General features: G+C 45.4%; 3 protein-coding genes across 10 annotated transcripts in view; 2 read left to right on the forward strand and 1 right to left on the reverse strand.

Annotated features, from left to right (window-relative positions):
* The window catches only part of OTOP2 (otopetrin 2), a 43,089-nt gene extending 39,056 nt beyond the window's left edge, over window positions 1-4,033 (forward strand). Inside the window, exons 7-8 of the mRNA XM_035104410.3 lie at window positions 47-942; window positions 1,905-4,033. Coding sequence (XP_034960301.1) covers window positions 47-942; window positions 1,905-2,075 — 1,067 coding nt within the window. The 3' untranslated portion in view covers window positions 2,076-4,033. The remainder of the gene's footprint in view (window positions 1-46; window positions 943-1,904) is intronic.
* Window positions 4,034-8,956: 4,923 nt separating this feature from the next.
* On the forward strand, window positions 8,957-23,531 carry OTOP3 (otopetrin 3). 7 transcript variants are annotated; one of them, XR_015948026.1, is made up of 8 exons: window positions 8,957-9,394; window positions 11,038-11,573; window positions 12,130-12,266; window positions 14,079-14,137; window positions 16,296-16,414; window positions 17,760-18,685; window positions 19,386-21,743; window positions 22,556-23,531. XR_015948026.1 is itself a non-coding variant. In XM_035104415.3 (7 exons), the coding sequence occupies exons 2-7, from the start codon at window positions 11,177-11,179 to the stop codon at window positions 19,554-19,556; spliced, it is 1,809 nt and encodes a 602-aa protein (XP_034960306.1). In that variant the 5' UTR covers window positions 8,957-9,394; window positions 11,038-11,176; the 3' UTR covers window positions 19,557-23,531. The 7 variants fall into 7 exon arrangements, 3 of the variants coding, with proteins under 3 accessions (XP_034960306.1, XP_034960308.1, XP_034960307.1); XR_015948024.1 differs by having other exon boundaries at window positions 19,386-21,737; XR_015948023.1 differs by having other exon boundaries at window positions 19,386-19,981; window positions 21,519-23,531.
* The window catches only part of HID1 (HID1 domain containing), a 44,536-nt gene continuing 40,024 nt past the window's right edge, over window positions 22,718-27,229 (reverse strand). For both annotated transcript variants that reach the window (XM_035104414.3, XM_088661531.1), the window contains exons 18-19: window positions 26,803-26,961; window positions 22,718-25,049 (exon numbers count right to left, since the gene is read on the reverse strand). In XM_035104414.3, coding sequence (XP_034960305.1) covers window positions 24,986-25,049; window positions 26,803-26,961 — 223 coding nt within the window. In that variant the 3' untranslated portion in view covers window positions 22,718-24,985. The remainder of the gene's footprint in view (window positions 25,050-26,802; window positions 26,962-27,229) is intronic.

Consider the following 27,229-nt stretch of genomic DNA (forward strand, 5'->3'; position numbering starts at 1 on the left):
GAGCAGTAACTAGCCCCTAACAAGCTTTGTTTTCTCTTTGTTGCAGCTCTGTTAATGATGAGGGCGGCTTCGCCATCAGAAAGCTGTGCCTGTAAAAGCCAACTCTGCAAGATCTTCCAGAATGGCTATTACTGGTTGTACCCCTTCAATATTGAGTACAGCCTCTTTGCTTCCGCCATGGTCTACGTCATGTGGAAGAACGTTGGCCGCCTCATTGATCCCCATGACAACCATATCCACCAGCTGAAGTTCAAGCTTTTCAGAAGGACTTATTTTTTGGGCACCATTGTGGGGTTCTTGGTACTTGTGACGGGCATAGCGGTCCTGATTGTGTATGAGATTCAGGTGAATTCAAACGCAGACTCTAAGAAGACCAACCAGATGCTAACTATGTATTACAGCTTCAACATCGTTTGCCTGAGCCTGATGTCCATCATCTGCATCGCAGGCTCCATTGTTTATAGATTTGACAAGAGGGACATGGACCATCACAAGAACCCAACCAGAACTTTGGATGTAGCATTATTGATGGGTGCAGCCTTGGGGCAATATGCCATTTCCTATTACTCTATTGTGGCCACAGTGGCCAGTTCACCAAGGGACACTATAAATGCCCTCAACTTGAGCTATTCCTTACTGATGCTTGCTCAGCCCACTTTCCAAAACATTTTCATCATTGAAGGCCTGCACCGGCAACCCCCAGAAGAGGAAGACAAAGTTGACCCTCAGCAGAAGGATATCTATGGGCTCACTTTTGTCAATATGAATGCAGTATCGCTCCGTGTCCCTGAGAGTTTGAGTGCTCTGCCGCCCAGCGCACTGCCAGGGTTAGCCATTCAGACTTCTGAAGCGAGGCGGTCCCTTAAGGCCTCCAAGCAAATTAACTGGAGAAGAAGATTCCTAAAGGAGATCTCAGTGTTTCTGCTCTTGGGGAATGCCATTGTAAGTAAAGCAGCTAATTAATTTGGAAATTTTCTTATTCCTTCGGGGGGAAATACATAGAGGCAAAGCATGCAAGGAACTCCTGCTCTGAGGGGTGTGTGTGTGTGTGTGTGTGTGTGTGTGTGTGTGTGTGTAAATGTAGATGTACATCTTCAGTATTTCATTTTATAACCAGTTGCGGTCATGTTAATTACACCAACACATTTTCATGTGTGACAAAAGATGTAGCTGTGTAGCAGAGTCTCTGATAGAACTAGGTATTAACAAGAGACATGGAACTCTAGTAACAGCGCGCTTTCTCTCTCTCTCTGCTAACAAAACATACTGTATTTTTCCATGTATTAGACTAGGGTTTTGTTTTTTTTTATAAAAAAAATGTCAAAAATTAGTGGGCATCTTATACACCGGGCCATCTCCCCCCATTTTCTTAAATCTGAGCCCTCCAAAATAGGGGGTGTCTTATACATGGGGGTGTCTTATAGATGGAAAAATACAGTACTGTATATTACACTGTATTTTTTTTTCTACACAGGGCTCACCCACACTTCCTTCTGTGCCATGCTTTCTAGGCTCAAGCCCAGGATTTCCAGATCCAGAATTTCCAAGCTGTTTTACCTCCTTCCACTGCTTTCCCCTGGAAAACCGGCGTTTTCCTGCTGAATCCAACAAACCTTTGCTCCGATTCAGTGGCAAAACCCAGGTCTCCCAGGGAAAACAGTGGGACCAAAACAAGTGCTCAGACGTGGACCTGGAAATCCTGGATCTGTGCCTAGAAAACACAGCATGACGGCATCATCTCCTGTGCTGTTATTTTTAAATGCTATTGAGAAGTGAGCTCCAGGACTCTTGTAGAGCCTAGTTTCCGCCCTTTATAGCTTGCTGATATAAACTATGTAATACAGAGGGTGCTTACAGATTCCTAATGTTCTCGTGTTGTTGTTTTTCTTTCTTTTCCCAAACAGCTCTGGACCATGCCAGCATTTGGAGCCCGGCCACAGTTTGACAACAAAACGGAGCTCACGTTCTACGGTTATCCCATGTGGGCTGCCATTGTGGACATCTGCCTGCCATTTGGCATCTTCTACAGAATGCATGCAGTGGCTAGCCTACTGGAAGTCTACATCATGTCTTAATCGGAACAATGAAGAGTTTATTATAAGGACCCATGTTATCATGCCCCTCCCAGGACTGGATGATGCACTTAATGGGGGGGGGGTGAAGGTTGAGTTTCACTTTTATGTCAGACCCTGGCAGGGCCGTCTTAAGCCTATCCAGCGCCGTGGTTCAAAGATCCCTCTGGCGCCCCGCCCCCCCCCCCCCCGGTTCCCATAGTTGCTGCTGACCTTTTTACAGCGCTGCCGGCAGCTTTGCGGGGCTGGAGGAGGCAGGCAGCGGCTGAAGGCGGCTCCTCCGGCGGGGAAGAGATGGAGGCTCCGGGCGCGGCGCTGTTTCGGCGCGGCGGATGAGGGCAGTGAGCTGATACCAGGAGGCACAGCATCCGGCCTCTGCTTCTTCCCAGGCGCCCTCCAGAACTTGGCGCGAACTTGGCACCCTGGTGCCCTGTGCCACTTGCCTCTATGTGCAAGACACCCCTGGACCCTGGTGATTAGTGGGCTGGCAATAGCCCACATGTACCCTAGGGATTTTGTTTGTTTCTTTGATTTTCTGTATGTGTTTTCCCGTTCTATTTAAGTTCCCCCTTTCCTTCATCCTACTAAGGGTTCCTCATCTTTGATTACTTTTCTCCCCACCACCACCACCACAAAATGCTGACATGGACTGTTTGTAGCCTGAGGCTAATTCCTGGTCAGGTTTAAGGCCTGTTCAGTCAACCAGTCTAGGAGGGAAGGTCAGTTTGAAAGAAGAATCAAGTGAATGTTGAAGCCAGTTAAAACACTCCGCAGTAGTTTGGATGACTTTGTAGGTTCCTGTTGTTCCCCCTCCACGGAGACTAAATCCAGCGGCTATGAACGGCCTTGGGGAGTATGACCCTGTTGGAACTCACACGATAAGTATAAGGCTGAAGTCCCAGAGCTTTCAGTGAAACTTACTTGCTGTCCTGAATCAGGGCCTGCAGTGTGCAAGAGTGTAAGGGTTCTGCTCTCAAAAGGGTATTGAGATATGTTAGTTTTTAAAGGTAGCTTAATAATTTTTTTAACGAGTCTATTTTTTATATGAAAAAATATTTATTGATTTTCATTCTGACAGCACACACACACACACGATTGAATGGGGGCATTGAGGCAATCACCATTGAGCTCAATACACTGGCAGTGCCTAGAAGGTCAGAGCCTCTTCCTCAGCTCAGATGATGTAGGAAGTGGGGTGTTTGTTGTTATCCTTGCTTGGCCTTCAAAGTCGACTGACAATTATTGGGTGAGGTGTCTGCAAATGTGTCCTACGTACGGCAGGATTTGATGGCTTTTCAAAGTCTCCACCACCAGCAGCTTTTAGTCCAGCCTTCCAAACCTAGAGGCCTCTGGATTTATTTTATTTTTTACTACAATTCCCATCACCCCTTGCCATTGTAGGGCTGATGGGAATTGTAGTCCAAGACATCTGGAGTGCATCAGGGTTGTGGAAGGCTGTTCAAATCCAATGCAAAGCTTTGGAAAGCCTAACCTGCTCAAAATGCTCTTCCATATTGGCTAGGGCTATCATATATGCTACAAATCCTTCATAGACACTACACAGTACAGGGAATATTCTCTCAATGGAAAGTCTCGAGGCTCGTTCAGTTAGAATATCCCTGCTCTTTTTTCGGTTGTTATTTAAGCGTTCCCGCCCCCATGAATTTTGAATGACTGTCAACATGTAAGCAGCCCAGATAGAAACTTGTACGCTTGTGGTTAAAATTTAGCCCGTCTAAATCTATGGCATGGTTTAGTGACGTTCTTCCACTGGAAGCCACAGCTGCAACATTAAGATGGAGAGCAGAGGTGATGGTTCTGTCAGCTGATTCCATTCCCAAATGTTTGTAGATCCAGATTTACTAGGTACACACCTACATGCACTGGCAGGAATTTTTTTTAAAAAAAAAAACCATGTAACTGTATTCACAATGGAAAGAAATGTCTTTTGCTGCTTAAAACATGGAGGGCGGGTGTTGGAAAATCTAAAATGAACAAATAAATGAAAATCATGTGTTTGATTTGGGTGAGCTTATTCTCTTCTTTTGAAATGCCTTAATGATCAATGCAGAGGAGTATGGTTGGGTTGGAGTTTGAGCTGATTTACTGTGTCAGATACCAAAAGTCATATAGAAGTTTGGAGTCTACATTTCCATGGATACAGCTGGAGGAAAGGAACATTTTTGCGCAGTAGGAAAAATAATTTAGCTGGAATCCTAAGAGTCAGCATAAGTTAATGGAAGGAAGGTTCCCACTTTAGGGACTTACATGCCCTCCAAAACCTCTCTTAGGCTATGTGGGGCTGTGTTCACATTCCCGTTTAATAGGCACTCACGTTGTTTCGAGTGCTGGGATTTTAATCCATGTTCGCATGACATCACCCATCATGTATACGGATCCTGTACTTCATTATGAGATCCCGTTGTTTAATGCATTGTTTCTTAAACCAGCTACACATCAAATGGAGCCCATAAGCCACTCCTAATTCACCTCTGGTCAAAGTGTGAACACTCTTGCACAGGGTAAAGGCATCCTGTCCTATCAAGGGGAAAACACCTTCACTGCACTTTAAGGTGCTAATGTGAACACACCCTAGGATAGGACATTGAGGCTGCTGAGAAGAAATCACCAAAACAGCTTCACGGTCCCTCAAAAATCCATGCCCAGGGTCATGATCCCTTTGCCCTGTCCCATGCTACGCTCCTGGCCCTTGCAGACATTATACATAGCCATGGGCAGTGCGAACCATAGTTCGTTATCTAAATCCTGGTTATATTGTCAAATGTACAATGAAACCCGATTTTGTTTTCTGAAGTTAAGCCCTGCTTCCCTCAAGCATTTGTAAAGAGACAACTGAGTTGCATTTGGCTGGCATGCAGGTGAGAGCATTCTGTAGAGTTCCACCTAGATTTTGGAATTTCCTTCTGAGGGAGGCCTGCTTAGCCTCATCTCTAGCGGCTCTCTCTCAGCTTGCAAAGATTGGTCTCTTTCACCTCATGAATTCTACCTGCCCAGTTACTGTTCAATCTTTATTGGCTGTCTTCTTCTGATCTCTGAAGTCTTTTTTTAATCATGCATTTTTACAAATATCTATTGTTTACCTCATATTGAGAGTTTCAACGGAAAGATGGGGAGTAATATTTTAGAAAAAGAACTAAGCAGAAGGTTTATAAAGGACACAGTTAAGCACACTGTTTGCTGATGGTCCTTACATGCCATTTTGTTTGCAGGAGGCCCTAGCGCAGTGTTCGCCAACCTGGTGCCTTCCAGATGTTTTGGACCAAAAAACCCACTAACCCCAGAGAGCAACAGTCGATTCTAGTCCAAAACCTCTGGAGAGGGGCATGAGGTTTGCAGAGGCTGCTCTCGTGTGTAGCTGCTGGTAGTGTTCTGTGTACATTTCAGGGCTGCTCTCGGCCTATAAAGTTTTCAAGATCCAACATGATTAACAGACAGGCCATTTCCCCCTGCCCTGTCATGAATTTTACCTCAGAAGAGCATCTCAAATAGCGCCCTTGTGGCACACTGCTATCCACAGGCACACTTGGGTAGTATTATTTCGGAAGCACTCACACACAACACCTTTTCACTTGGGCTAACATGTCACATTTGGGCTTTGAAGGTTGTGAGGTATTTAGTTGTGCCAGCAGCAGTTAATTCAGGGGTAGGCAACCTAAGGCCCGTGGGCCAGATGCGGCCCAATCGCCTTCTCAATCCGGCCCGCGGATGGTCCAGAAATCAACGTGTTTTTTCATGAGTAGAATGTGTGCTTTTATTTAAAATGCATCTCTGGGTTATTTGTGGGGCATAGGAATTCGTTCATTTTTCCTCTCTCCAAAATATAGTCTGGCCCACCACATGGTCTGAGGGACGGTGGACCGGCCCATGGCTGAAAAAGGTTGCTGACCCGTGAGTTAATTTAATGTCCACCCCTTGGTATGAAGCTACAGCCAAGGTTTTATTCGTTTTTGCCTCGGTTTATGGGTAAATGAGTGGGTGCCTAGGAGCTAGGAGGGGAGCAGCTCATGTCTACACAAACACATATACATTTATGCTTACCGTACTTACAGAAAGGCCCTAGATGACCAGCTATACCATTAGGCAACATGAGGTGGCCCTCAGGCCCCTAATTTTGGATTACCACAAAAGGCCAACAAATTGTAAGACATTTAACTGCATTAGTTACAGGTAGGTAGCCGTGTTGGTCTGAGTCGAAGCAAAATAAAAAAAATTCCTTCAGTAGCACCTTAAAGACCAACTAAGTTTTTATTTTGGTATGAGCTTTCGTGTGCATGCACACTTCTTCAGATACCTTCTTATCTGATTCTTCTTATCTGAAGAAGTGTGCATGCACACGAAAGCTCATACCAAAATAAAAACTTAGTTGGTCTTTAAGGTGCTACTGAAGGAATTGAACTGCATTGTTATATGTATACTGCCAGAGAGAGGTATGTCTGAACTGTTCTGCCTCAGATGCCAAAAATAACTTAGCCACCTGTAGCTACCTGACTTTTGGGGTCGGTGTGGGGAGTGACATTTGTTGTTCTGCTTCAGGCCAGCCCTGCAGAAAAGGTTTGTTAAGCGGCCTCATTAGTCGCTTGTGACTGAACCAAGGCCAACACAAAAGCCAAGACCTTTCACCGTCTAATTACTTAACAATGGCTCTAATCTTGCTAATGGCCAGCGATAAGAAAGCTCTCATACTTTAGCTGCCATGTCAGCGTTGTTAGATAGACAACACAAGAACCACACAAGCTGTCTCCCCCAATTTCTTCACCCTAAGTGTGTGGAGCATGTGTGCGTTTGCTTTACAGTTCAGTCTCAGAAGAAGAGGCAGCGGCCTTAGGGGTCTTGCAGATACAATTGCCCAGCAAACAGGGGCAAGAAGGCCAGCGTGCTTGGGAAAATGAGAGGCAAATGCACATCACTGCTGTGTGGCACCCTTAGCAATATGAACATGTTTTTTTTGGGGGGGGGTCTTAGAGATGCTATTGATTTCTGCTACCTGACAGTGTCTGCCAGAACTTACCCGGGAACAAGGCTTGAACCAGGCAGCTCCTGGGTTGGAGTCTCTCTGGTCCCCAACGTGGCTTTTGAAACCATTGTTCAAAACAATGTTGCTTTCAAACAAAGGCAATATTAACAGAATTACAAAGGAGAGCACAAGCAGTGGTGTCATAATATAGCAAAATCCAGTCAAACGCTGCTAAAACATGGGTGAGGAATCTCAGACCCAAGGACCATATGAAGCACTCCCCATTCCCTCTCTGGTGCTGTCCCGTGTCCTCCTCAAATGCAACAAACAACAACAGTAGTAGTAGTAGTACGTAGTAGTAGTAGTAGTAGTAAAGGTAAAGGGACCCCTGACCATTAGGTCCAGTCGTGACCGACTCTGGGGTTGCGCGCTCATCTCACATTATTGGCCGAGGGAGCCGGCGTATAGCTTCCAGGTCATGTGGCCAGCATGACAAAGCCACTTCTGGCAAACCAGAGCAGCACATGGAAACGCCATTTACCTTCCCGCTGTAGCGGTTCCTATTTATCTACTTGCATTTTGACGTGCTTTCGAACTGCTAGGTTGGCAGGAGCTGGGACCAAGCAACGGGAGCTCACCCCGTCACAGGGATTCTGACCAGGTTGCCCCAGTCACTCTGGGAGGCTTCCAACACATAAAAACATAATAAAACATTAAACCTTAAAATGTCTCCCTATACAGGGCTGCCTTCAGATGTATTCTAAAGGTTATATAGTTCTCAGTAGCTTCCCCCTGCTCATGCTAAAACTTGGTTAAACAAAACGACTTTCACTTGGTGCTTAAAGAGAATAAACACAAACATAAATGTGTTCAGGGACCTAACTGGATAACCATCATTGACAAAGCTCCGTCCCTGGTCACCACCCAAATCACCTCCAAAGCTGGAGACTATTGATTCTAAGAACTGGGGGGGGGGGAGTTTTCTGCAAACAGACAAAATGAGCAATATGAAGCGATGCATACTGGAGTGTCCTAGGCATATCATATTCTATAATATGATCACATCTATGCAACCCGCTTGAGCAAATATTGATGCTTTACATAAACTTCCCATGATCTGATTTTTTTATTGACACATTGTTGTGTGCAAGCAGGCAAAGACTCCACCTGCATGTAACCTTCAGCTTCTCCCTATTCAATCCTGTTCTGGTCCTGGGAGACAGTGGAGCAGCAGACGTTGGGGGCAGGAGGTGTGGAAGGCCTTGACTCTACAGCAGCCTGACCTCTCTCTCCCACCTCCTGCACCTGATCTTTACTCCCCTATCCTGCTGCTTCTCCGCCCTCTGACTCCCATCTCCTGGCTGTTACAGATTCCCCCAGGTCATGGATCCCTTCTTCCAAGTCAGCCTCCAACTCCCCTGCTCCCGGCACCCACATATCAGTATCCAGTCACCCCTCTGCAGTGCCCAGCCATTCCCTGGCCTACAATAATGCTTAAAATGCATACTGCAGATGGGGCTTCAGCCTTGATAACAAGGAACGCCCTGCTAGGACATTGAGAGAGCACCTGCCGCTGCCTCCTTCCCCTCCTGTCCCAACGCATGTCAAGAAATCAAACCCTGTTGGATCCTTGCTCCATCTTTACCAATGTCTTATGGTGATACCTTCCTTAATTTAATTGCAAATCTTCCATTGTTCTGGTCAAGCAACCTTTCCTCAAAGGGATTACTGAAAATAAACAAGAGTCCACGATAACAAAGGGAGAGCTTCTGAACCTCTGAAGAACATGGGCCAGAGATTCTGATCATGTAGCAGCCCACAGCGATTAAACTTCAGATGACCCAGTTAGCCTAGAACGGGCCCATTTCTCGCGCCCTGGATTCCTCTCAAATTGCAGACTCGGCGGCATTAGTCATGGAGCTTTGTGGTTTTGCACTCAGCACATCCTGCGCTGCAGAGTTAAACTATTGACGTGGGCTGACCAGGCAGGTGTACATGAGGGTGGCTGGATCCCATTGGTTGGACTCTCCAGCTCTAATGAACCTCTCAGCCTGGTAATTAATATAATGACACGACTATCCCCAAAGTAAACAAGGGGGGAAAAATCAATGCAAACTAAGGTACACTTTTTATTGGCAGCTCTGCTTGCCTGTGACTATTTCTCAGTCCTTCTGAGAGGAAAAGGCTTCGCAGCCCTGGATAAGGAATGCCTTTTATTACTATTACTACTACTACTACTACTGTTACCCTTACTTGTTTCTAGTTATGTTTCCCTGGAAGATGTAGGATAAGACAGTCTCTCACGACTCCAGTTTTCCTGCTGAAGCTGCCAGTGATCAAGTGCGAGGTAAGAAGTATGAAGTCACATTCCTTAAACTGCATTTTCTGGATCTTCCCTTCTTGGCTGGGGATTTGCTTTAGGGTTGATCAGGGATCCCAGAAACATTGTGGCTCTGGGAGCTGGGTGACAAGAAGATGGATGCATTTTAAACATTCCTTTTGAAATGTAATTGGACGGTTTCCGATATTAAACCGATAAAACCCGTCATGGTGTGTTTAAGTCGGGAAAACAATAGCAGCATGTTAAATGACCAATTCTGATTTGCTTTTAAGGATTTGGGGTTTAAGAGAAACAGGAATCCAGGGAGAGGTAGATTTCACAGAGGATAGAACTCATTTAGTCACCTAGAATAAGAAAAGCAGTGCCTGCAAATCATAATCATAATAATCTAGAAGGCTGCCCCTGAGGAAATAGCTCTCAGGATCAAAAGGGTTTCCCACATCTGGTATAGACAATGCCGAAGGAGGTAGATCGCTGATCTTAGTGTTAGAAAGCTTCATACGAAGCACCCTGAACCTATTCCACTAGCATCTGCAGCTTCCTTTGGGGTAAAGACTTGGTCTAGCCCAACAACCACCTCTTGGTCCTGGACTTATGGTATCAATGACCCAACCATTGTTAAATGTCTAGGACAGTGGTTCCCAACAGGGGGTCCGGGGACCCCCAGGGGTCCGCGAGCTATGCCAGAGGGGTCCGCAAGATGCTATTAGAATAAAAAATATATTAAATCTATTTCGTATGATAACAGATTTTTTGTTTTGGCCGCTTCCTGCATGAGCAGAGTCTAGCGCAAAACTAGAATTAGATAGAGGCAGTAGTTCTGCTGTATGCCGTTAGGTGGCGCTTTACAAACACTACTGTTTTGCAAAGAGGCAGCGTGCGCATTCTACTAACGCTCACCTCCCCAAGATGCTTTGCGCGCGTCGGCTTCATTTGTGCGCTACTGCGCAGGTCCCCTGTCTTCTCCATTCCCCTCCCTCCTCCCTGGCGCGCGCTGCCTCTTTGCAAAACCGCCGTGTTTGTCCACAAAGCGTTGTTTTTCGCGGAAGCTACAATTCGCGTAGTTAAAAATGGACCGTGGGTTAAAAAGTGGTTCGTTCAAACGACAAAGGCCTACAGATGAAGAGGAAGAGAATGCATTTGATGTTCAAGCGAGTAAGTCAGTGACTCTCGAACCGATCTTGTCAGTGTCCATTGAACCTAAATCGTCGGCGTCCCTTGAACCTAACCCTTCCAAGATCTGTGTTAAGCTTACTGGAAAAATTAGAAAATATAACTCTGATTACTTGGAAATCGGTTTTACGGTCACTGGACCTGAGGAACAGCCTAAACTTGGAGATAAGGCAATGAAAAAGATCCTTCCATTTGCAACCATATATCGGTGTGAGCAAGCATTTTCTTCCATGTGTTTCATGAAAAACAAATATAGGAATCGGCTCGACATGCGGTCGGATTTCAGAGTGAAAGTTTCAAGTTTGGAACCTAATATTTCAGAAATAATGGACTCAAAGGAGAGATTTAACTCATCTCATTAAGAACTGAAAATTAAAACTAACTGTATACTGATGGAGTACTCTGTTGTAACTAAAAAACGTATAAATATAAAATATAAAAAGACTCTTAATTTGGCTCTCACTTTTTAATTTTAGGATTAGGAATTAACGGGGGTCCTTGTCACAATAGCGGCTCGATGAGGGGTCCTCGAGAAAATTTTGTTGGGAACCCCTGGTCTAGGAGGATTAAAAGCAAACTCTCCTTCCTACCCAGCAGCCAAAGCATCATTCAGCCATGGATATCAAAGCAACAGTGCGTCAGAGACCCCATCCCCAGGAAGCTGGAGATAATGAGACTGCTCCCCCCAACCCAGAGGGCTGGAAGATCAACTACGAGAAGTCGTGGCTACACCGTCATTGCTCTTCCTTGCTCCTCCGTGACAAGCAGGCCCAGAAGGCTGGGCGGCTTTTCTCAGGACTGATGGCCATGAACGTGGTGTTCCTGGGCAGTGCCTTCATCTGCAGCATGATTTTCAACAAGGTGGTCATTACGCTGGAAGACGTCTGGATCTTCCTCTCCATCCTCAAGATCCTGGCCTTAGGCTGGATGGCAAGCTATTTATTGTTCACCAGGAGGAAGCCACACGCTATCTTGTATCGGGATGCCCATGCGGGGCCCATGTGGGTTAAAGGTAAGCAGTGCTGCCACAGTCTCCAACATCCTGACAATGTGTCAGTTCTAGAGTACTTCACATACCAGGATCAAAGCACAGCCCCTAAGGCGCCTACCTGGTTAATAGACCCAAGTACCTGTTTTCTCAGGTGGGCGGTGTCACATCTTGGGAAAACCTTAATGGTGGGCTATGGAAGCTCTAGTAGAGATGGTTCACTAATTGTTTTTAGGCAGCATAAGAAGAAGTACAGATTAAAAAAGACACATACTACAAACTCTGGGGACGTTCGCACACCTTGTTGGTGCATTCCCTTTTGCACTGCGCTTGGTTTTTTAAAGATGCTTTGATTTAATAACAGGGGTGGGAGATCTCAGGTTCAGAGAAAGCAGCCACCTGTACAAAGGTAAAATCTGCATTCAATGCTCCACCCACTTTTGCCTCTGTCCCCCACTCACCACTGGTTTCCCAGAAGGGAATGCAGTGCTCAGGCTGAAACAGGACCCCCACCTCGCAGGCTGACTGTTCTGATTAGCTTGCTCTTAACAAAATATGGCTGATTTGTGTGTTCATACAGGTTCTCTAATCCTGTTTGGCGCTTGCAGTGTCCTCCTGCACATGTTCCGGATTGGGTACAACATTATCCATATTCAGTGTAAATCCCAGGTGGCCCTTTTGTTCCCATCCATAGGAATCCTCTTCATCTGCATTCAGGTATTAGCTCCTGCTTTGGCTACAGCCCAGCCTCTTTGCTAACGAAAGGGTGCTCCAGAGCTCACTTTTATCACTGGTATAAAAATTATATATACACATTATTGTATAAACAATGATATTATATGCTGCCATTCTAAGAGTTGTACACACACACACACACACACACACACACACACACACACACACACACACACAGGGTTGCTTGCCTTCAACTTCTGAGTTTTCTCCCAGAGCTTTAGATTTTCAGGAGGGGGAAAAGAAACAGCTGTCATTTCTCCCATTTCTAATCTGGTCCTTTCACATTTTATCCACCGCAGCAAGCAGGAGACTCCCAAAGTGGGAAGAGGGCAGACAGGCAAAACACAAAGTTGCAAAGTTACAACACACAGGGAGGGAGCAGAAAACCACAGGATCACCACCTACACAAAAGTGCCCTTCAAAACTGCAGTTTTATATTAAGTACTAGCAGCCTTGTACCTGGCATTGCTTGGTAATTCTAAGAAACAGACAAAAATTGGAGCAGTTCGAAAATTATCTACACATAGACAAAACTTGCTCCTAGATTTCAGGACCCATAGTGTAGAATTTGGTTATATCTCAGATGTTCAAATGCTAACAAGGTTACATTCAAGTAACTGTAGTCAAGGTTACATTCAAGTAACTGTAGTCAAACACAGAACAAGTGGCCCACTCCCTCCCAGTGGCGTAGCTTGAATTGCCAGTGCCCAGGGCAAGGAAAGTATTGCGCCCCAATCACTTGAGAGCAGTACAATTGAGAGCAGTACATGTGAAAAGGATCTAGGAGTCTTGGTAGACCACAAACTTGACATGAGTCAGCAGTGTGATGCAGCAGCTAAAAAAGCCAATGCAATTCTGGGCTGCATCAATAGGAGTATAGCATCTAGATCAAGGGAAGTAATAGTACCACTGTATTCTGCTCTGGTCAGACCTCACCTGGAGTACTGTGTCCAGTTCTGGGCACCACAGTTCAAGAAGGATACTGACAAGCTGGAACGTGTCCAGAAGAGGGCAACCAAAATGGTCAAAGGCCTGGAAACGATGCCTTATGAGGATCGGCTTAGGGAGCTGGGTATGTTTAGCCTGGAGAAGAGAAGGTTAAGGGGTGATATGATAACCATGTTCAAATATATAAAAGGATGTCATATAGAGGAGGGAGAAAGGTTGTTTTCTGCTGCTCCAGAGAAGCGGACACGGAGCAACGGATTCAAACTACAAGAAAGAAAATTCCACCTAAACATTAGGAAGAACTTCCTGACAGTAAGAGCTGTTCGGCAGTGGAATTTGCTGCCAAGGAGTGTGGTGGAGTCTCCTTCTTTGGAGGTCTTTAAGCAGAGGCTTGACAGCCATCTGTCAGGAATGCTTTGATAGTGTTTCCTGCTTGGCAGGGGGTTGGACTGGATGGCCCTTGTGGTCTCTTCCAACTCTATGATTCTATGATTCTATGATTCTATGACTTGTACAAAAATACAAGCAACGTGTTTACTTTATTTAACAAGATTTACCGTATTTTTCCGTGTATAAGACTAGGGTTTGGGGTTTTTTAAGTAAAAAATTAGGTTGAAAGTTAGGGCTTGTCTTATACACAGGTAGTGCTAAGGGGTGTTTTCTTAATTTGGAGTCCCCCAAAATAGGGGGCATCTTATACATGGGGGCGTCTTATAGACGGAAAAATACGGTATATACTGCTTGATTGTAAGAAAGCCTTTAAGTGGTTTTTACATGTTGGCTATCTGTACAAAACTGTTTTTATTCTTGCCACCACACTAATTTTCCTCTCTACATTGATTTCAGACTTACTTTATATGGTGCCATGCAAAGGACTGCACCCAGGTTCACCACAACTTCACAAGGTAGGAAAACAGAAGCAGCATGAAACCCTTAGAAATCGTAATGGTGAAACGGGAGCAGTGGGGGTTCACTTCATAACAGAGGCAAAGAACCTGTGTCCTTTCAGATGTTATGGCCCCAACTCTAATCTCATAGAGCCACCAATTCCCCACCCCTAACAAAAGTAAGTACTTTGTCGCATAAACTATGGAATTTGCTCCCATTGGTACGGTAGCAATGGCCACCAATTGAGATGGTTTCAAAAGAGGATTAGACCAATTTGTGGACAATAAGTGACTGCTAGCCACAATGGCTGTATTCTACCTCTACCATCAGAGTAGGCCTCTGAATACCAGTTGCCGGGAATTGCAAGTTGGGAGACTGGCACTCAAGTCCTGCTTTGGGGCAACTGGTATTCAATAAGCTTTTGGCTGGCCCTTGTGAGAATAGAGTGCTGGACCAAATAGGTCACCGGCCTGATCCAGGAGGCTTTTGCTATGCAGAATCTAGCACTAGTTATATAGGGTTGCATCCAGTTGTTGCCCTACTAAGGGTAGAAGTTAATAGGCATAACGAAGGGTTGGCCATTTCAATGGGTCTACGTTGAGTAGAACTTAGTTGTCTGCAGCCCAAACTGTATTAACTGAAGTTTTATGATCAGAGGTTGATTCAAGGAAATGGCATTAAGGTTGTTTCTCTTAGGCTAGCCCAGGGCCGTCTCTAGGCCCGGGTCCGGTGGCGCGGGGCACCAGGGCGCCAGGCCACCAGGGGCACCACTGCACCCGCTGAGAGGCGCGGCAGAGGCCGCCCCAGGCGCGCCGGATGCAGCCCTAGGCGCGCCTCTCAGCTGTTCAGGCCGCTCTCCGGAGGTGCGCAGGCCTGGGGCCGCCTCCGCCGTGCGCAGGGGCGTCACAACAGGGGGCAGCCAGGCTGGATGGCGCAGGGTGCTGGCCCTCCAGATGGCAGCCGCGCTGCATGCTGCACCTGCTGCGTCGGGAAACGGGGTGGGGGGCGCCGGAGGGATCCGTCGCGCCAGGGCGCCAGGCATGCTTAAGACGGCCCTGGGCTAGCCCTCCTCTCCATCTCCTACTCATTCTCTCACTCACAAACGTTTACATTCAAAGTTTATTCTGCAGTTTTGCACGCTAGGTAGGAACCTTTTCATTAATGAAAGAGGAAGCCCTCAGGGTGCTGATTTCTGCTCCCGATGCCAGACTCCACAACTGGAATGGGATCATGGAGCTGGATTGCAGTAGCCACACAGCTAAGGACTTTCACACATCTACTTGTCCTGCCAATTTTCCCCAGGTAAACTCCGCTCTTTACCACTGAATCAGAGAAAACATCAATTGGTCTTTCCACAGACTGAAGTTTGCTCCGATTTAGCCATAGAGAGCGAGTTTTCCTGTCAGAAGTAAACATGGACCAATGGTACCAAGCAGTATGGGAAACAGCCCTACTAGAAAAATTAACCAATAAGTTGAAACTGACACGGGGACAAATAGAAGAAGATGGCTTCACCCCGGTATCGTTCCCCTTTATCACATACACAGCCCAACAAGACAATGATAAAAATACACCAACAGCATACAAATCAATATGGCTAACCTGATCCAAAACACTCACCCACCCCACTCACACACAAAACAAAGACCACCACAGCCAACATTCACAAAGGAACAACCATATCCTAGGCCAACCCCAACATCTCTCACCACCAAAGGCACAAGCGAACAGCAGAGAACCTACACAAGCGACGCTGACAAAAACCCCCACACATATTAAGCAAAATAGAAACAAACATCATCACCCGATCCCATCCCCCACCCACCCTCCCCCCACCTACCTCTCTTCCCCTTTTCTTCCCAATGTCTCAACAAATGAAACTGATTAGTAAAAATGTTATGAGAGACATTGCACATATCTTTGTAAACCAAGAAAGCCTTTAATTAAAAGAGGGGGGGGGTCCTGGGAAAAGCCAAAATCCATTGGACCTGTGCTTTCTGGGCATGGGACAAGCGGGAGTGTGGGTGAGCCCTTAGCTTTGCTATGTTGACTCATACACTGAAAGGTCAGCCAAGTTCCCCATTCAGTTACCAACAAGAGAACTGAATACCAATACTGTGAGAACAGGTAGAATACAGCTTCATTAATAAAAGACTTGTGTTTCTTTTTTGACAGATGTGGGCTAATGCTGACCTTGGCCATTAACCTCTTGCTGTGGCTCTTAGCAGTGACCGATGACTCAGTTCACAAGGAAATTGAATCAGAACAAAACAATACCGTGCAGAGAGATGAAGGCAAGGTTCATTCTCTATTTTATTTTATTTTAAGGTGGAGAAGAGATACAAAAACAAGATACATTCTTCATCTTCTTAAAAAGGGTAGAGAAGTAGAATGGGGAACATGCCAGATGAGCAGAAAGCTTTGCATATTTCCACACAAACTGTGTTTGTGAAGACATCACATGCAATAAGATGCTAACCTAGGTTATGAACTCTATTGATAGCTTAGGTGATTAGAAAGGAGGGTGGGTTATTTGCTCACTGAAATTAAGTGAGCCCTGATGGATCATTTATAGTCCAGCATCCTGTTTTCAACGTAGCCAAGCCCAAAAGCAGAACATGAATACGACAATACAAATGGTTTTCTAGATACAAAACCATTTTGGGGGTGGAGAGGTCCTGCTTCTTGTAGACCAGTGATGGCCAAACTTGGCCCTCCAGCTGTTTTGGGACTACAACTCCCATCATCCCTGACCACTGGTCCTGTTAACTAGGGATGATGGGAGTTGTAGTTCCAAAACAGCTGGAGGGCCAAGTTTGGCCATGCCTGTTGTAGACCTATAGGAGGAATAGAAACCCAGTCAATCTGATGCTTCCTTTCCCAACTCTATTGCAGAATTTAGAGTTCCAGTCCTGTACCTCAATGAGTAGGAGAGAAGGGAGAATGGTCCAACAGTAGTACCATGATTGGTGGCTCCAGATATGTCCAGTTTCCTCGTAGTGTGACAAACTATAGCCTAATCACTGGATTACTTGATCTGTGCCTATCCTGATAACTTAAAATGCCAGTATTAAACAGACAAGAGCAGCGATCAGGTGCAATTCACAAGGAGCCAAGAACAGAAATAGAGTCATGTGCCTTTTAAAAAGAAATGTGTGCCAATATTGATGCATTAAGACAGAATCGCCCCATGCAGGTTGAGTATCAGCATTCGGTTCCAGCACCTTTCCATGTGTAAACTTCATAAAGGTAAAGGTAAAGGGACCCCTGACCATTAGGTCCAGTCGTGACAGACTCTGTGGTTGCGGCGTTCATCTCGTGTTATTGGCCGAGGGAGCTGGCATACAGCTTCCAGGTCATGTGGCCAGCATGACAAGCCGCTTCTTGCGAACCAGAGCAGCACACGGAAACACCGTTTACCTATTTATCTACTTGCACTTTGACGTGCTTTCGAACTGCTAGGTTGGCAGGAGCTGGGACCGAGCAACGGGAGCTCACCCTGTCGCGGGGATTCAAACCGCTGACCTTCTGATCAGCAAGCCCTAGGGCTCTGTGGTTCAACCCACAGCGCCACCCGTGTCCCTAAACTTCATAAAAGTCTTCTAACAAGATCCTGCCATTCTCCCCATCTTATTCCAGGCAATGGGACCAGTTCCTGCAAGTGCTCCAACACAACAGGCTGCAAGGTCTTCCAGAATGGCTATATTTTGCTGTACCCCTTCAACACAGAATACTGCCTGATCTGCTGCTCCATGCTTTATGTCATGTGGAAGAACGTGGGCCGGCGCATAGCTCAGCACCATAGTACTTGTGCCAAGCCCAGATTCAAACCCCATGGGGTCATTTTTGGGCCGCTGCTGGGCATCTTCGCAGTGATCGCTGGCATCTGCATTTTCATGGCGTATCAGATCCAAGCCACCAGCTCCTCCCCGAGCCATCAAGCATTCATTCTCTATTATTCCTACTACATCGTTTTGTTGCCTGTGATGACACTAGGGGCCTTAATTGGAACCATCACCCATGGCTTAGAAGAGAGAGAGCTGGACACACTAAAAAACCCAACACGAAGCCTCGATGTGATATTGCTCATGGGAGCAGCCTTAGGCCAGATCGGCATCTCTTACTTTTCCATTGTGGCCATTGTGGCCACAGACCCAACGGATTTGTTGAACGGCATCATCCTCGCCTATTCGGTGAGCCTCATCATTCAGCACATCACCCAGAACATCTTCATTATTGAGGGGCTCCATAGACAGCCACTGCCGGTAAATGAAGGTCGCAGCCAGGCTGAACATTCCAGAACCTCAACCCAGAGCCCACCCAGTGAACACATGATTGCATCCCCTGGCTGTCAGGAACCTGTCTCATCCACAGCCAACAAGGAGGCAGATCCAAATGAAGGGGAGAAATGCGGACATGCTAGCGCCCCAAAAGTTTGCAACCCAGAGAGAAGGCAGGACATCCGGAAAGCTTCACAGACCTACATGCAGACCTACAGCCATTTGAACTGGAAGAGGAAAGCTCTGAAAGAGATCTCTAGCTTCTTGATCATGTGCAACATCATAGTAAGTGCTTGACTTCACTGCATATAGAAAACTGAGGTGCAGATTGTAGTGAAGAGCCCCAAAGCCTGCCCAGGAACACGAGAAGCTCCCATCTCTAAACTTGAGGTATACTCCCACCAGCCCTCACTTTTCCCTCTTACTTTGAGACAAAGACAATTCCCAAAGCTACAAGCAGTTAATATTAGTTAGGGCAGAGTTTGCCAACACACCGTCTGTGGGCACCACTGTGCCTGTTAGTACCTCCTAGGGCACCCATGAAATATCTCTTCTAAAATCCGCAATGCATGAGAACATGGTTTGCTCTTCCTAAATATAAGGGCAGGGCAGGGCTTTTTTTTCCAGCCGGAGCTCAGCTCTGCCACCTCTTCAGGTGGGCGTCATTGCCATTCTAAGAGAACAAGGGAGAAGTTCATGGTGAGCTCTGGCATATCTTTCTAGGAAAACAGTATGGGGGGGTGCTAAGAAAACAAGAGGATTGATGGACCTTTGTATATGGGATCACACTAGCAGCAGGAGACAACCTTAGCACATGGAACCAAGGTTATGATTTTCAGGCCACTGGAAAAGGAGGAACAGGAAGTGGGGGCCTAAATCAAAGGCAAAAAATACCTTGAGGTATCTCTATATTAACTGTCCCCCTTCCCTGAGGTGTGATTGACAAATATTCTCTGATTTTTGCTCTTCTCACATCCCTTTTCAGTTGTGGATCATGCCATCTTTTGGAGCACATCCGGTGTTTGAGAATGGAATAGAGAAATCATTTTATGGCTACTCTACCTGGTTTGTTATTGTTAATTTCGGGCTTCCGTTGGGTGTGTTCTACAGGATGCATTCCGTTGGCGACCTTCTGGAGGTGTACCGATCTGCTTGAACACAACTCAAGCCTCCATACATTGACAGCAGAGTGAAAACCTCACTGAAATATTTATGGAAACCAGTAACTGTTATGAGAATATGACATTAAAAAGTGGAAATTGTGGCTACGGTTTAAACAGTTTATGACACGGGGGGACAGGGACAAAAGCAAATTTAACCTTCTTGGTACATACCCTACAATGTCTTGTAAGAATGCACATCCCATAACAGATTATTATAGAACTGACTCATTCTATGTACATTGCAGTATAACCTCTATTTACAATTATGCTAAACAACCATTAATGAGAAACTGAGCTGGGCCCAACAATCCCTTGGGAAAAACTGTCACCTTCCATGAATATGTCAATCCTTTGGGGTGCAAGAACCAGCCTTCAGAGACTGAGAAGCGGGTCCCAGAGGCATTTTGAAAAGGACATGGTAAGTGAATACTCGTGTTAACACCCATCCACATCTAAAGAGTTAAGAAACCACAATGTCTGAATTTGATGCATGTCTGGCAGTTCCAGAGACGCTTCTGGAGTTCTGTTCTTCATGTTGCCTCAATGGGGCTTATATAGCGCAGGTAGTAACGCTAAGACTGAAACATAACCTGGTATCAAGCAGAAAAGGAGCAGGAAATCTGTAACACCAGTTTTCCAATATTGTCTTCAAAGTAACTACTGTATTTGAGGGAAAGATGATTTGAGTTCTGATCTCTGTTGACACTGGGCTATTATCCTTTTATTGTCAGGGGTTTACAATGATTAATAGGACTTTAGGGGGGGGTGGAAAGGGACAAAGTACCCTCAGGATACTCACATTGCCCCAACAGTTGTCCCATTCCCACCGGAAAGCCTTGTTTAGAGGACGTCCCCAGGACATGATGGAATAAGACAAGGAGTATAAAGTGTTCAGAATGCAATCACACATTTTTTAAGTTAGTATGGACCAATAGTCTAATTCTGTTCCCATGATATATCTAGTAATACTGAACTAGGAACAGATAGATTTTAAGAGATGTGATGTATAGTTTTGAAGACATTGCATTCGATCTTTAGCAAGAGTGATAGCACTGTGGCGAACCTTGAAAAGCCACATCATTAAGTAGTTACAGTACCGTAATATGGCTAGCTAAATGTTCAAAGTTTATTGCATGTGCCATCTGCATTTCACCCATGTTCAGGACACAGCAAAGCCAGTAGAACACAACGAAAAGCTGCCTCTAAATTATAACAGGTCTTGGCTCAGCCTGATGATCCATTATATAAAGGATTAAAAGCTGCTCCCGGCGTTGCGATCAATTCATCTTTTAGCACTATCTAAATCCTTCTTGTTGCCGAAGGCTAATAGATGGAACTGTAAACATCTCGTTTTATTACTCTCTTGCAAAATAAACCACTCTCAAGCAATTTCTTGGTCGAGGCATGGGCTTGACTTCCTTTTGTAAAAAAAAATAAGAGTTCTGAGAGGCAAAAACAGGGTGCGCAGGTCTTACTCAGGTTCCCATGCCTGTCCAACAGTGTGGAGACTATTTCACTTGGACTTATAGGGCAAAAGGTCTTACGTGTTTGGACTTTGCATCTCTGTTAATTTTACCCAGCCTTATGTCAACAGGAACTGTCAGAAGAAATAAAAGCTGGATAAATTAGCACTCTTAAAAGTTAATTATTACCCCAATCCTCATGGCCAAAAGCACAGGATCCCATCAAAAGAGCTTACTGAAGGTTAGTCCTCTTATTAAATGAAGAATCAGGGAAAGGGTTATAGAATTTGCAACAAAGAACTCTGTGTATGCAAGGGAGGCTGTCTGGACTGGAGTATATGCACAGGGAGCTGGGCGTGTCCTACAACAGTTAAGTTCAAACAGATCCATTGCATAAGCTGATCAGGATTTTAAACATCCCATTCAAATTCCCACATTCCTATCAGAACATGTTCATGTTCAAAGCTTCTGGTTTCCCATATTGCTTTGCAGATGGACTTCTTCTGCATACCCTAATTTGACAAACCCGTAAGCTCGTTGCAGGCGTGGAGGAATGGATGGATGAGGACCCCTAAGATATATTTAAACCCTGTCAAGACAGAGGCCTTGTGGGCGAGTGGCTCCTGCATCCAAGAAATGGGGCTTCACTCCTTTCTGAATGAACAAGAATGGAGTCCTGCCATGCTCCTGGATCCCTCTTTATCACTGGAGGTACAGGTAGCCTCGGTTGCTAGGAGTGCCTTTTACCAGCTTCATCTGGTAAGACTGTAGTGGACACTGGAGTTAGGGACCTTAAGATTGGATGCCTGCAACGCACTGCATGTGGGGGATTCCCAGAAAGCTGCAGCTAGTGCAGAATGCAGCAACCAGGCTGTTAACTGCAACATCTTCCCAACAGCATATAGCACCTCCCGCTAAGAGAACTGCACTGACTGCCAAAATGCTATAGGGCTCAGTTCAAGAGTTTGCATCCAGTGTTTAAAGCCCTATGCAACTTGGGCCCGGGTTATCTTGCCATGTATATCCTTGCTCAGGAATTGCATTCCTCTGATGGGGCGTTGTTAAGAGTTCCGAATATCCCAGAAATACATTTGATCTCAACTTGGGAAGCAGGTCTTTAGTGTTGTGGCTGTAGCTCTAAGTAATCAGCTTCCCACTGAACAGACATGTGCTTAGCATCTTTACTTTTAGCAGCTACTGAACACTTAGTATCTTTTTATGACTTTTCTTATCTTTTTAAGGAAGTCAAAATGACCCAGCCATTTCATACTGGATATTACACAGAATTTTACAGTTTGACATTTTAAATATACGCTTTAAAAAACAGTTGTGTATATTTTGTTGCTTATGAATTTTTAAAATATATTTCTGTTGAACGCTGCTTCAGAAACGTTTGTTGGGAAGCAGTTTAAAGATCCTTGAATAAATATGGCACCCAGTTGGAGCCTACATTCACCCTATGGCTTTCTGTTAATCAATGCAAGGAACTGTGCAAATGCTCTGAACTTATCTGTGCCATCTCTCTCCAGGTGCTGCTTCCAGTTTAGCAGTCGTGTTGAATCGGGAACTCCTGTGCAGCCATGCCTTTAATGGAAAGTTACATGTTGCAAAGGACGCCAGATCATCATAAATCAAACAGTACCAAACAAGCTCATAAACCTTCTGGAGATACAGACACAGAGGAAAGCCCATTGCGGTGTTTTAAGATAATTTTATCTCTATATGTAAAGCAAATAGTTTACAGTGCAACTCTGATTTTTCATGGAACAAAGAGCAGACCTGCAACACCAACGAATGCAAAAGTCAAGATAAATTCACAAGGAAGAAACCACATTAACACAAAATAAAAATATGGGGTGCTCACAAAAGCGTCTCTGTGTGAAAAGGAATGAGATAAATCAGTGTCTGGTACAGAGAGCAAATGTGATACACTCAGCCAGACCCTTGCCAGAGCACTACCAAATCACATTTGAGAAATCAAAGACATTCCAGGGAAAGTATGAACATCAGTCTGCCAGTGGAGGTGGAAGGTGAGATGAATAGATTAGTTTTTCCAATGAGAAAGGAGTGAGATAAAGGATATTTGTCCTTTAAATTCTTCATCTATTTTCATCTTCTAAATATTTAGAATAAACTCCAGATAAAACCTAGAATTCGCCCATTCTGTCCAGGATAGCCTACCCCAGGCATCCCCAAACTGCGGCCCTCCAGATGTTTTGGCCTACAACTCCCATGATCCCTAGCTAACAGGACCAGTGGTCGGGGAAGATGGGAATTGTAGTCCAAAACATCTGGAGGGCCGAAGTTTGGGGTTGCCTGGCCTAGCCTACCCTACCCTGTTTAGGATAACCTAAGATATACGTTCTGTTCTTGAGCAAAATAATCAAACCACATTGGTATTATATTCTGCAGACGTAGCCATACATTTCTATGACATCAGTTGCCAATCTTTAACAACCTGGAAGTTTGAGAAAAAGCAATCCGTAAGAGGGGACCCCACCCCCCGGAAAATGCCTTCCTAATTGCAGAACTTCCAGTTAAGGGTCAGGTGAAAGCTGGCAGAGGGGTGATGACTGCAGAACACATCTCCCATTCCCTATTAAGTGAGAAAGGGCTACCCATAGTGAACAAAAACTGTGATTCCAAACTGGTGGTGGCAGCCCCTGGACCCTTTGAGAGCCTTCTGGGGAGTCTGAAGAATCTTAGACTCAAGCGGTGATCAGCCAGAAATGGACCTGTCATTCCAGGACCATATTTCCAAGGGGATGTTGGTTTGCATCATAAGATACAAAACTAATTTAACTCATGTTACCTAACCCAGGTCTAAGCATAAATCTCAAATTCTGAAAATAGAAAACTCACATTCCTCTGTAAGAACACTTTTCAAATTCATGTTGATTCCTCAGAGACACATTCCAAAGGCATGTGGTCTATTGACCAGCCTTTGCCAGTCCCTCATGAATTCTGCTAGGGAGAAATTCCCATTCCCCCCCTCCCCAACTTGGAATCTATAAATCTAGCTTAAGCAACCCAGAACAGAAGCCACAGGGCGCAGCTTCTTAAATAATTAAACTTCATTCTAGCAGTCTTACTGCCTACAGATATCATTAAACACAACAAAATGATTCTCTAAATCCCTGAAAAAGAGCATGGGTCCACCCCCTCCCACCCTCTCGCCACATGTCCCACGTCAGAACAGCTTCCCCAGAAACAATTCCTGCAACAAACACAGTGTGATGATGCATCTTAGACATACATCCACCATTAAAAGGGAGGAAGGACGAGGGAAGAGGAATGTGGATGCTACATTACAGCACCAGTACAAAGTAGTTAAGCACATTTTCAGTGACAGGAAAGAAACAACCAGACCCAGAAGATTAACCTGAAGTGACTTAAATAAATAGAACCCCACAGCCACCTAATAAAAGCTACTACTCCACCCTGGGCAGTTACAATAAAGCAAAACACCAGCAAGGTGGGCAACATAAAAGTGGTGGTAGGATACATTCTTTGGGAAAAAACACCACAGAGCTACCTTCTGCGGTAGCACTTCCTTCATTGGTCCAGTTTCATATAACTCTTTACATTCAGCATATTTTAAATCTAAAGGCTGAATCTGACCAGGGAATGAAAAGATCGCTTCTCTAGCTAGTCCGGTTCAGAACCCCACCCAGAAGCAGAAGAACAGCATGATGATATATGGGTTGGTTTTCAGTGCAACCACCCAAAGCTTTTCTTGCACATTCTTCCATCAAAGTTCCCTGGGAGCTGGGGGTGAGGAATTTTTTTTTTAAGAGGCTTTAAAGTGGCAGGTCAGTAAATGGAGGTGATTGTCCTTTGGATCACTCAGCAGGCAGTGAAATGAAGGAAGAGCTGTGATGAAGAAGCGCACAGCAAGATCCTCGTTTCCAGTGTTTCCCTCTTAACAGAGGCAAGTTTCTCCCTCTCTCCCCTATTCCTTAGACTCGTTGAATTTCAAACAGCTTTACATCCGTGTCATACCAGATAGGGGGATCCACATTCCTGAAGAGAAACAGAAGTTTGTTTTATTCGGCAAGCACAAATCCTGGCGTTCTCCCATCTAGAATAGTTACAACATTCACGTAACTTTGACAGATTTGCAAATGCATGAGGTCAATAGACACAGGTTGCTGAGGGCCACACTGTTTGTGATGCTCAGCCAACTATTTCTTCATTATTTTTCTGCTCCACTCAGACTGGAAGCAGCTCTCCAGAGTCTCAGATGTATAAAAGTATTTTACATCCACCTGCTTTCTGATCCTTCTAAAATGAAGATGCCAAAGATTTTCTTTTACAAAACACAACTGTGGAAGACCAGTAGTGGTGAGGCTTCGTAACTATTTCTCCTCCAAGGCACCCCCCTCCCCTTTAAAATATTCCACGAAAAAATGTTAACAAATCAAAGTGGTGCAGATCATCGAAACATATACAACTTGTGTATACAGTGTAAACTCTCTGCTGCAGCTGGCTAAAAGTATTTCTTTCCTATGCTGCTTCAACCTCTCAGATCCACTTGTAATCTATATAACAGAGAACCCGGCTGCAGCCTTTGCACACCACGCGCGGACACCCGGGACCCGGCTGTAGCCGCAGCGCGCGCAGCCCCAAGACCCGGCTGCAGCCTCAGCGCGCAGCGCGCACAGCCCCAAGACCCGGCTGCAGCCTTTGCGCACCGCGCACGGACACCCGGGACCCAGCTGTAGCCTCAGCGCGCAGCCCCAGGACCCGGCTGCAGCCTTTGCGCGCGGACACCCGGGACCTGGATGCAGCCTCAGCGCGCAGTGCACGCAGCCCCAGGACCCGGATGCAGCCTTCGCCTGCCGCGCGCGCAGCCCCAGGACCCGGATGCAGCCTTCACCTGCCGCGCGCGAAGACTCGGTGGGAGCAGGTCTGTGGTCTGTACAGATACCGGTACCGGTACTTAATTAAAAAATAAGACATCCCTTGAAAATAAGGCATGCTGTGTTTTTTTCAGGAAAAAATAAATATAAGACGTGTCTTATAATATGAGAAACACGGAATTGTTGTAGCAACTGCAAGTTCATTCATGGCAGTATTATTAAACTATTCAATATCGCCAGGATGGGCATTCTGTGTTTTAATATACTGTATTATTTAAATCCTGAAAATATCCCTCTTTAGCGGAGAAGGGGAAATATACACACAGGTTTAGCACCCATGCCCGAGGGTAAAAGATGTAAAAAATGAAATGGCAGCATTTCTTAAAGGTTCGGAACCGAAAGTTGAATAGATGGGCTAGGGCTGAATAGATGCCTATTATGAAGAGGATTTTTTTCCATCTCCCCAAGGCAACATGACCCATTATGGATTTTCTCTTAAATTTACTTTCCTGTATCTTGACCCCATGCTCTCCATACTATATTCAGTAAATCTGAATATATATTTCCAATATCTAAACATCATTTTGAATTGTCGTTTTGTTTTCAATTTCTAAGTCCAGTTCAATACTAAAATGTATGTTACTCTCAGATGCCAATAAAACCCTGATTACACTTCAAAGTGATCTTACTGAGAACGAAATGTCATTCTCTGTACAGAATCTAACAACATGACTCATGACAGACTTGGCATCCACTACTTTGTGCAAAATTTAAAATTAACAGTCTAACTCCAGCTCATGGTTATGAAGGCAGCCTTTAGTACCAACCACTTAACAGAAAACAAGGCAGGCCACTCGGCAGCAACATGCTATCAGTGAAGAAAAATGAATTTGGGTTGTTTTGGGCTGACTTACCTCAAATAAATAACTCCCCACATGTAAGTGCGGAACCACATAGCAGTGCCACAGTTAGCCTGGTATTTGCGGATCAGGATGGGATGAGGAACAGGAAGCAGCCCCACCAATGTGCCATGCTGCAAGAACTTCAGAATCTCAGACTCATCTGTGAGGCCCCTGGAATAAAGAGAGAATGCTAAATGGATGCTGCAGAAGACTAAACGTGACCCACAGAGTTTCCTTTTATTGATGTGCACTCAAGTTCCATGGACAAGGGCAAGATGAAAGAGCATTAGAAATTCTCTAAAACTGCCAGGAATTCCCTGCAGAACATATTGAAGAGTCCAAGTGTATTGTTCCCACTGGCGGAGGAGGAGGAGTGCGGGGGGAGCGCACCGTCCCCGGCAGCGCAATCCCAGTGGGGTGCTATTGCAGCTCCCCACCC

The sequence above is a fragment of the Zootoca vivipara genome, chromosome 2, assembly GCF_965207765.1.
Source record: "Zootoca vivipara chromosome 2, rZooViv2.hap1.1, whole genome shotgun sequence".
Taxonomy (NCBI): Eukaryota; Metazoa; Chordata; class Lepidosauria; order Squamata; family Lacertidae; genus Zootoca; species Zootoca vivipara.

Excerpts from the sequence above, each read along its gene's own strand:
- OTOP3 (XM_035104415.3), top strand. The coding sequence starts at position 11,177 with ATGGATATCAAAGCAACAGTGCGTCAGAGACCCCATCCCCAGGAAGCT. Across the intron at positions 11,574-12,129 it reads GGGGCCCATGTGGGTTAAAG|GTTCTCTAATCCTGTTTGGC; the intron begins GTAAGCAGTGCT and ends GTGTTCATACAG. Across the intron at positions 18,686-19,385 it reads TGATCATGTGCAACATCATA|TTGTGGATCATGCCATCTTT; the intron begins GTAAGTGCTTGA and ends ATCCCTTTTCAG.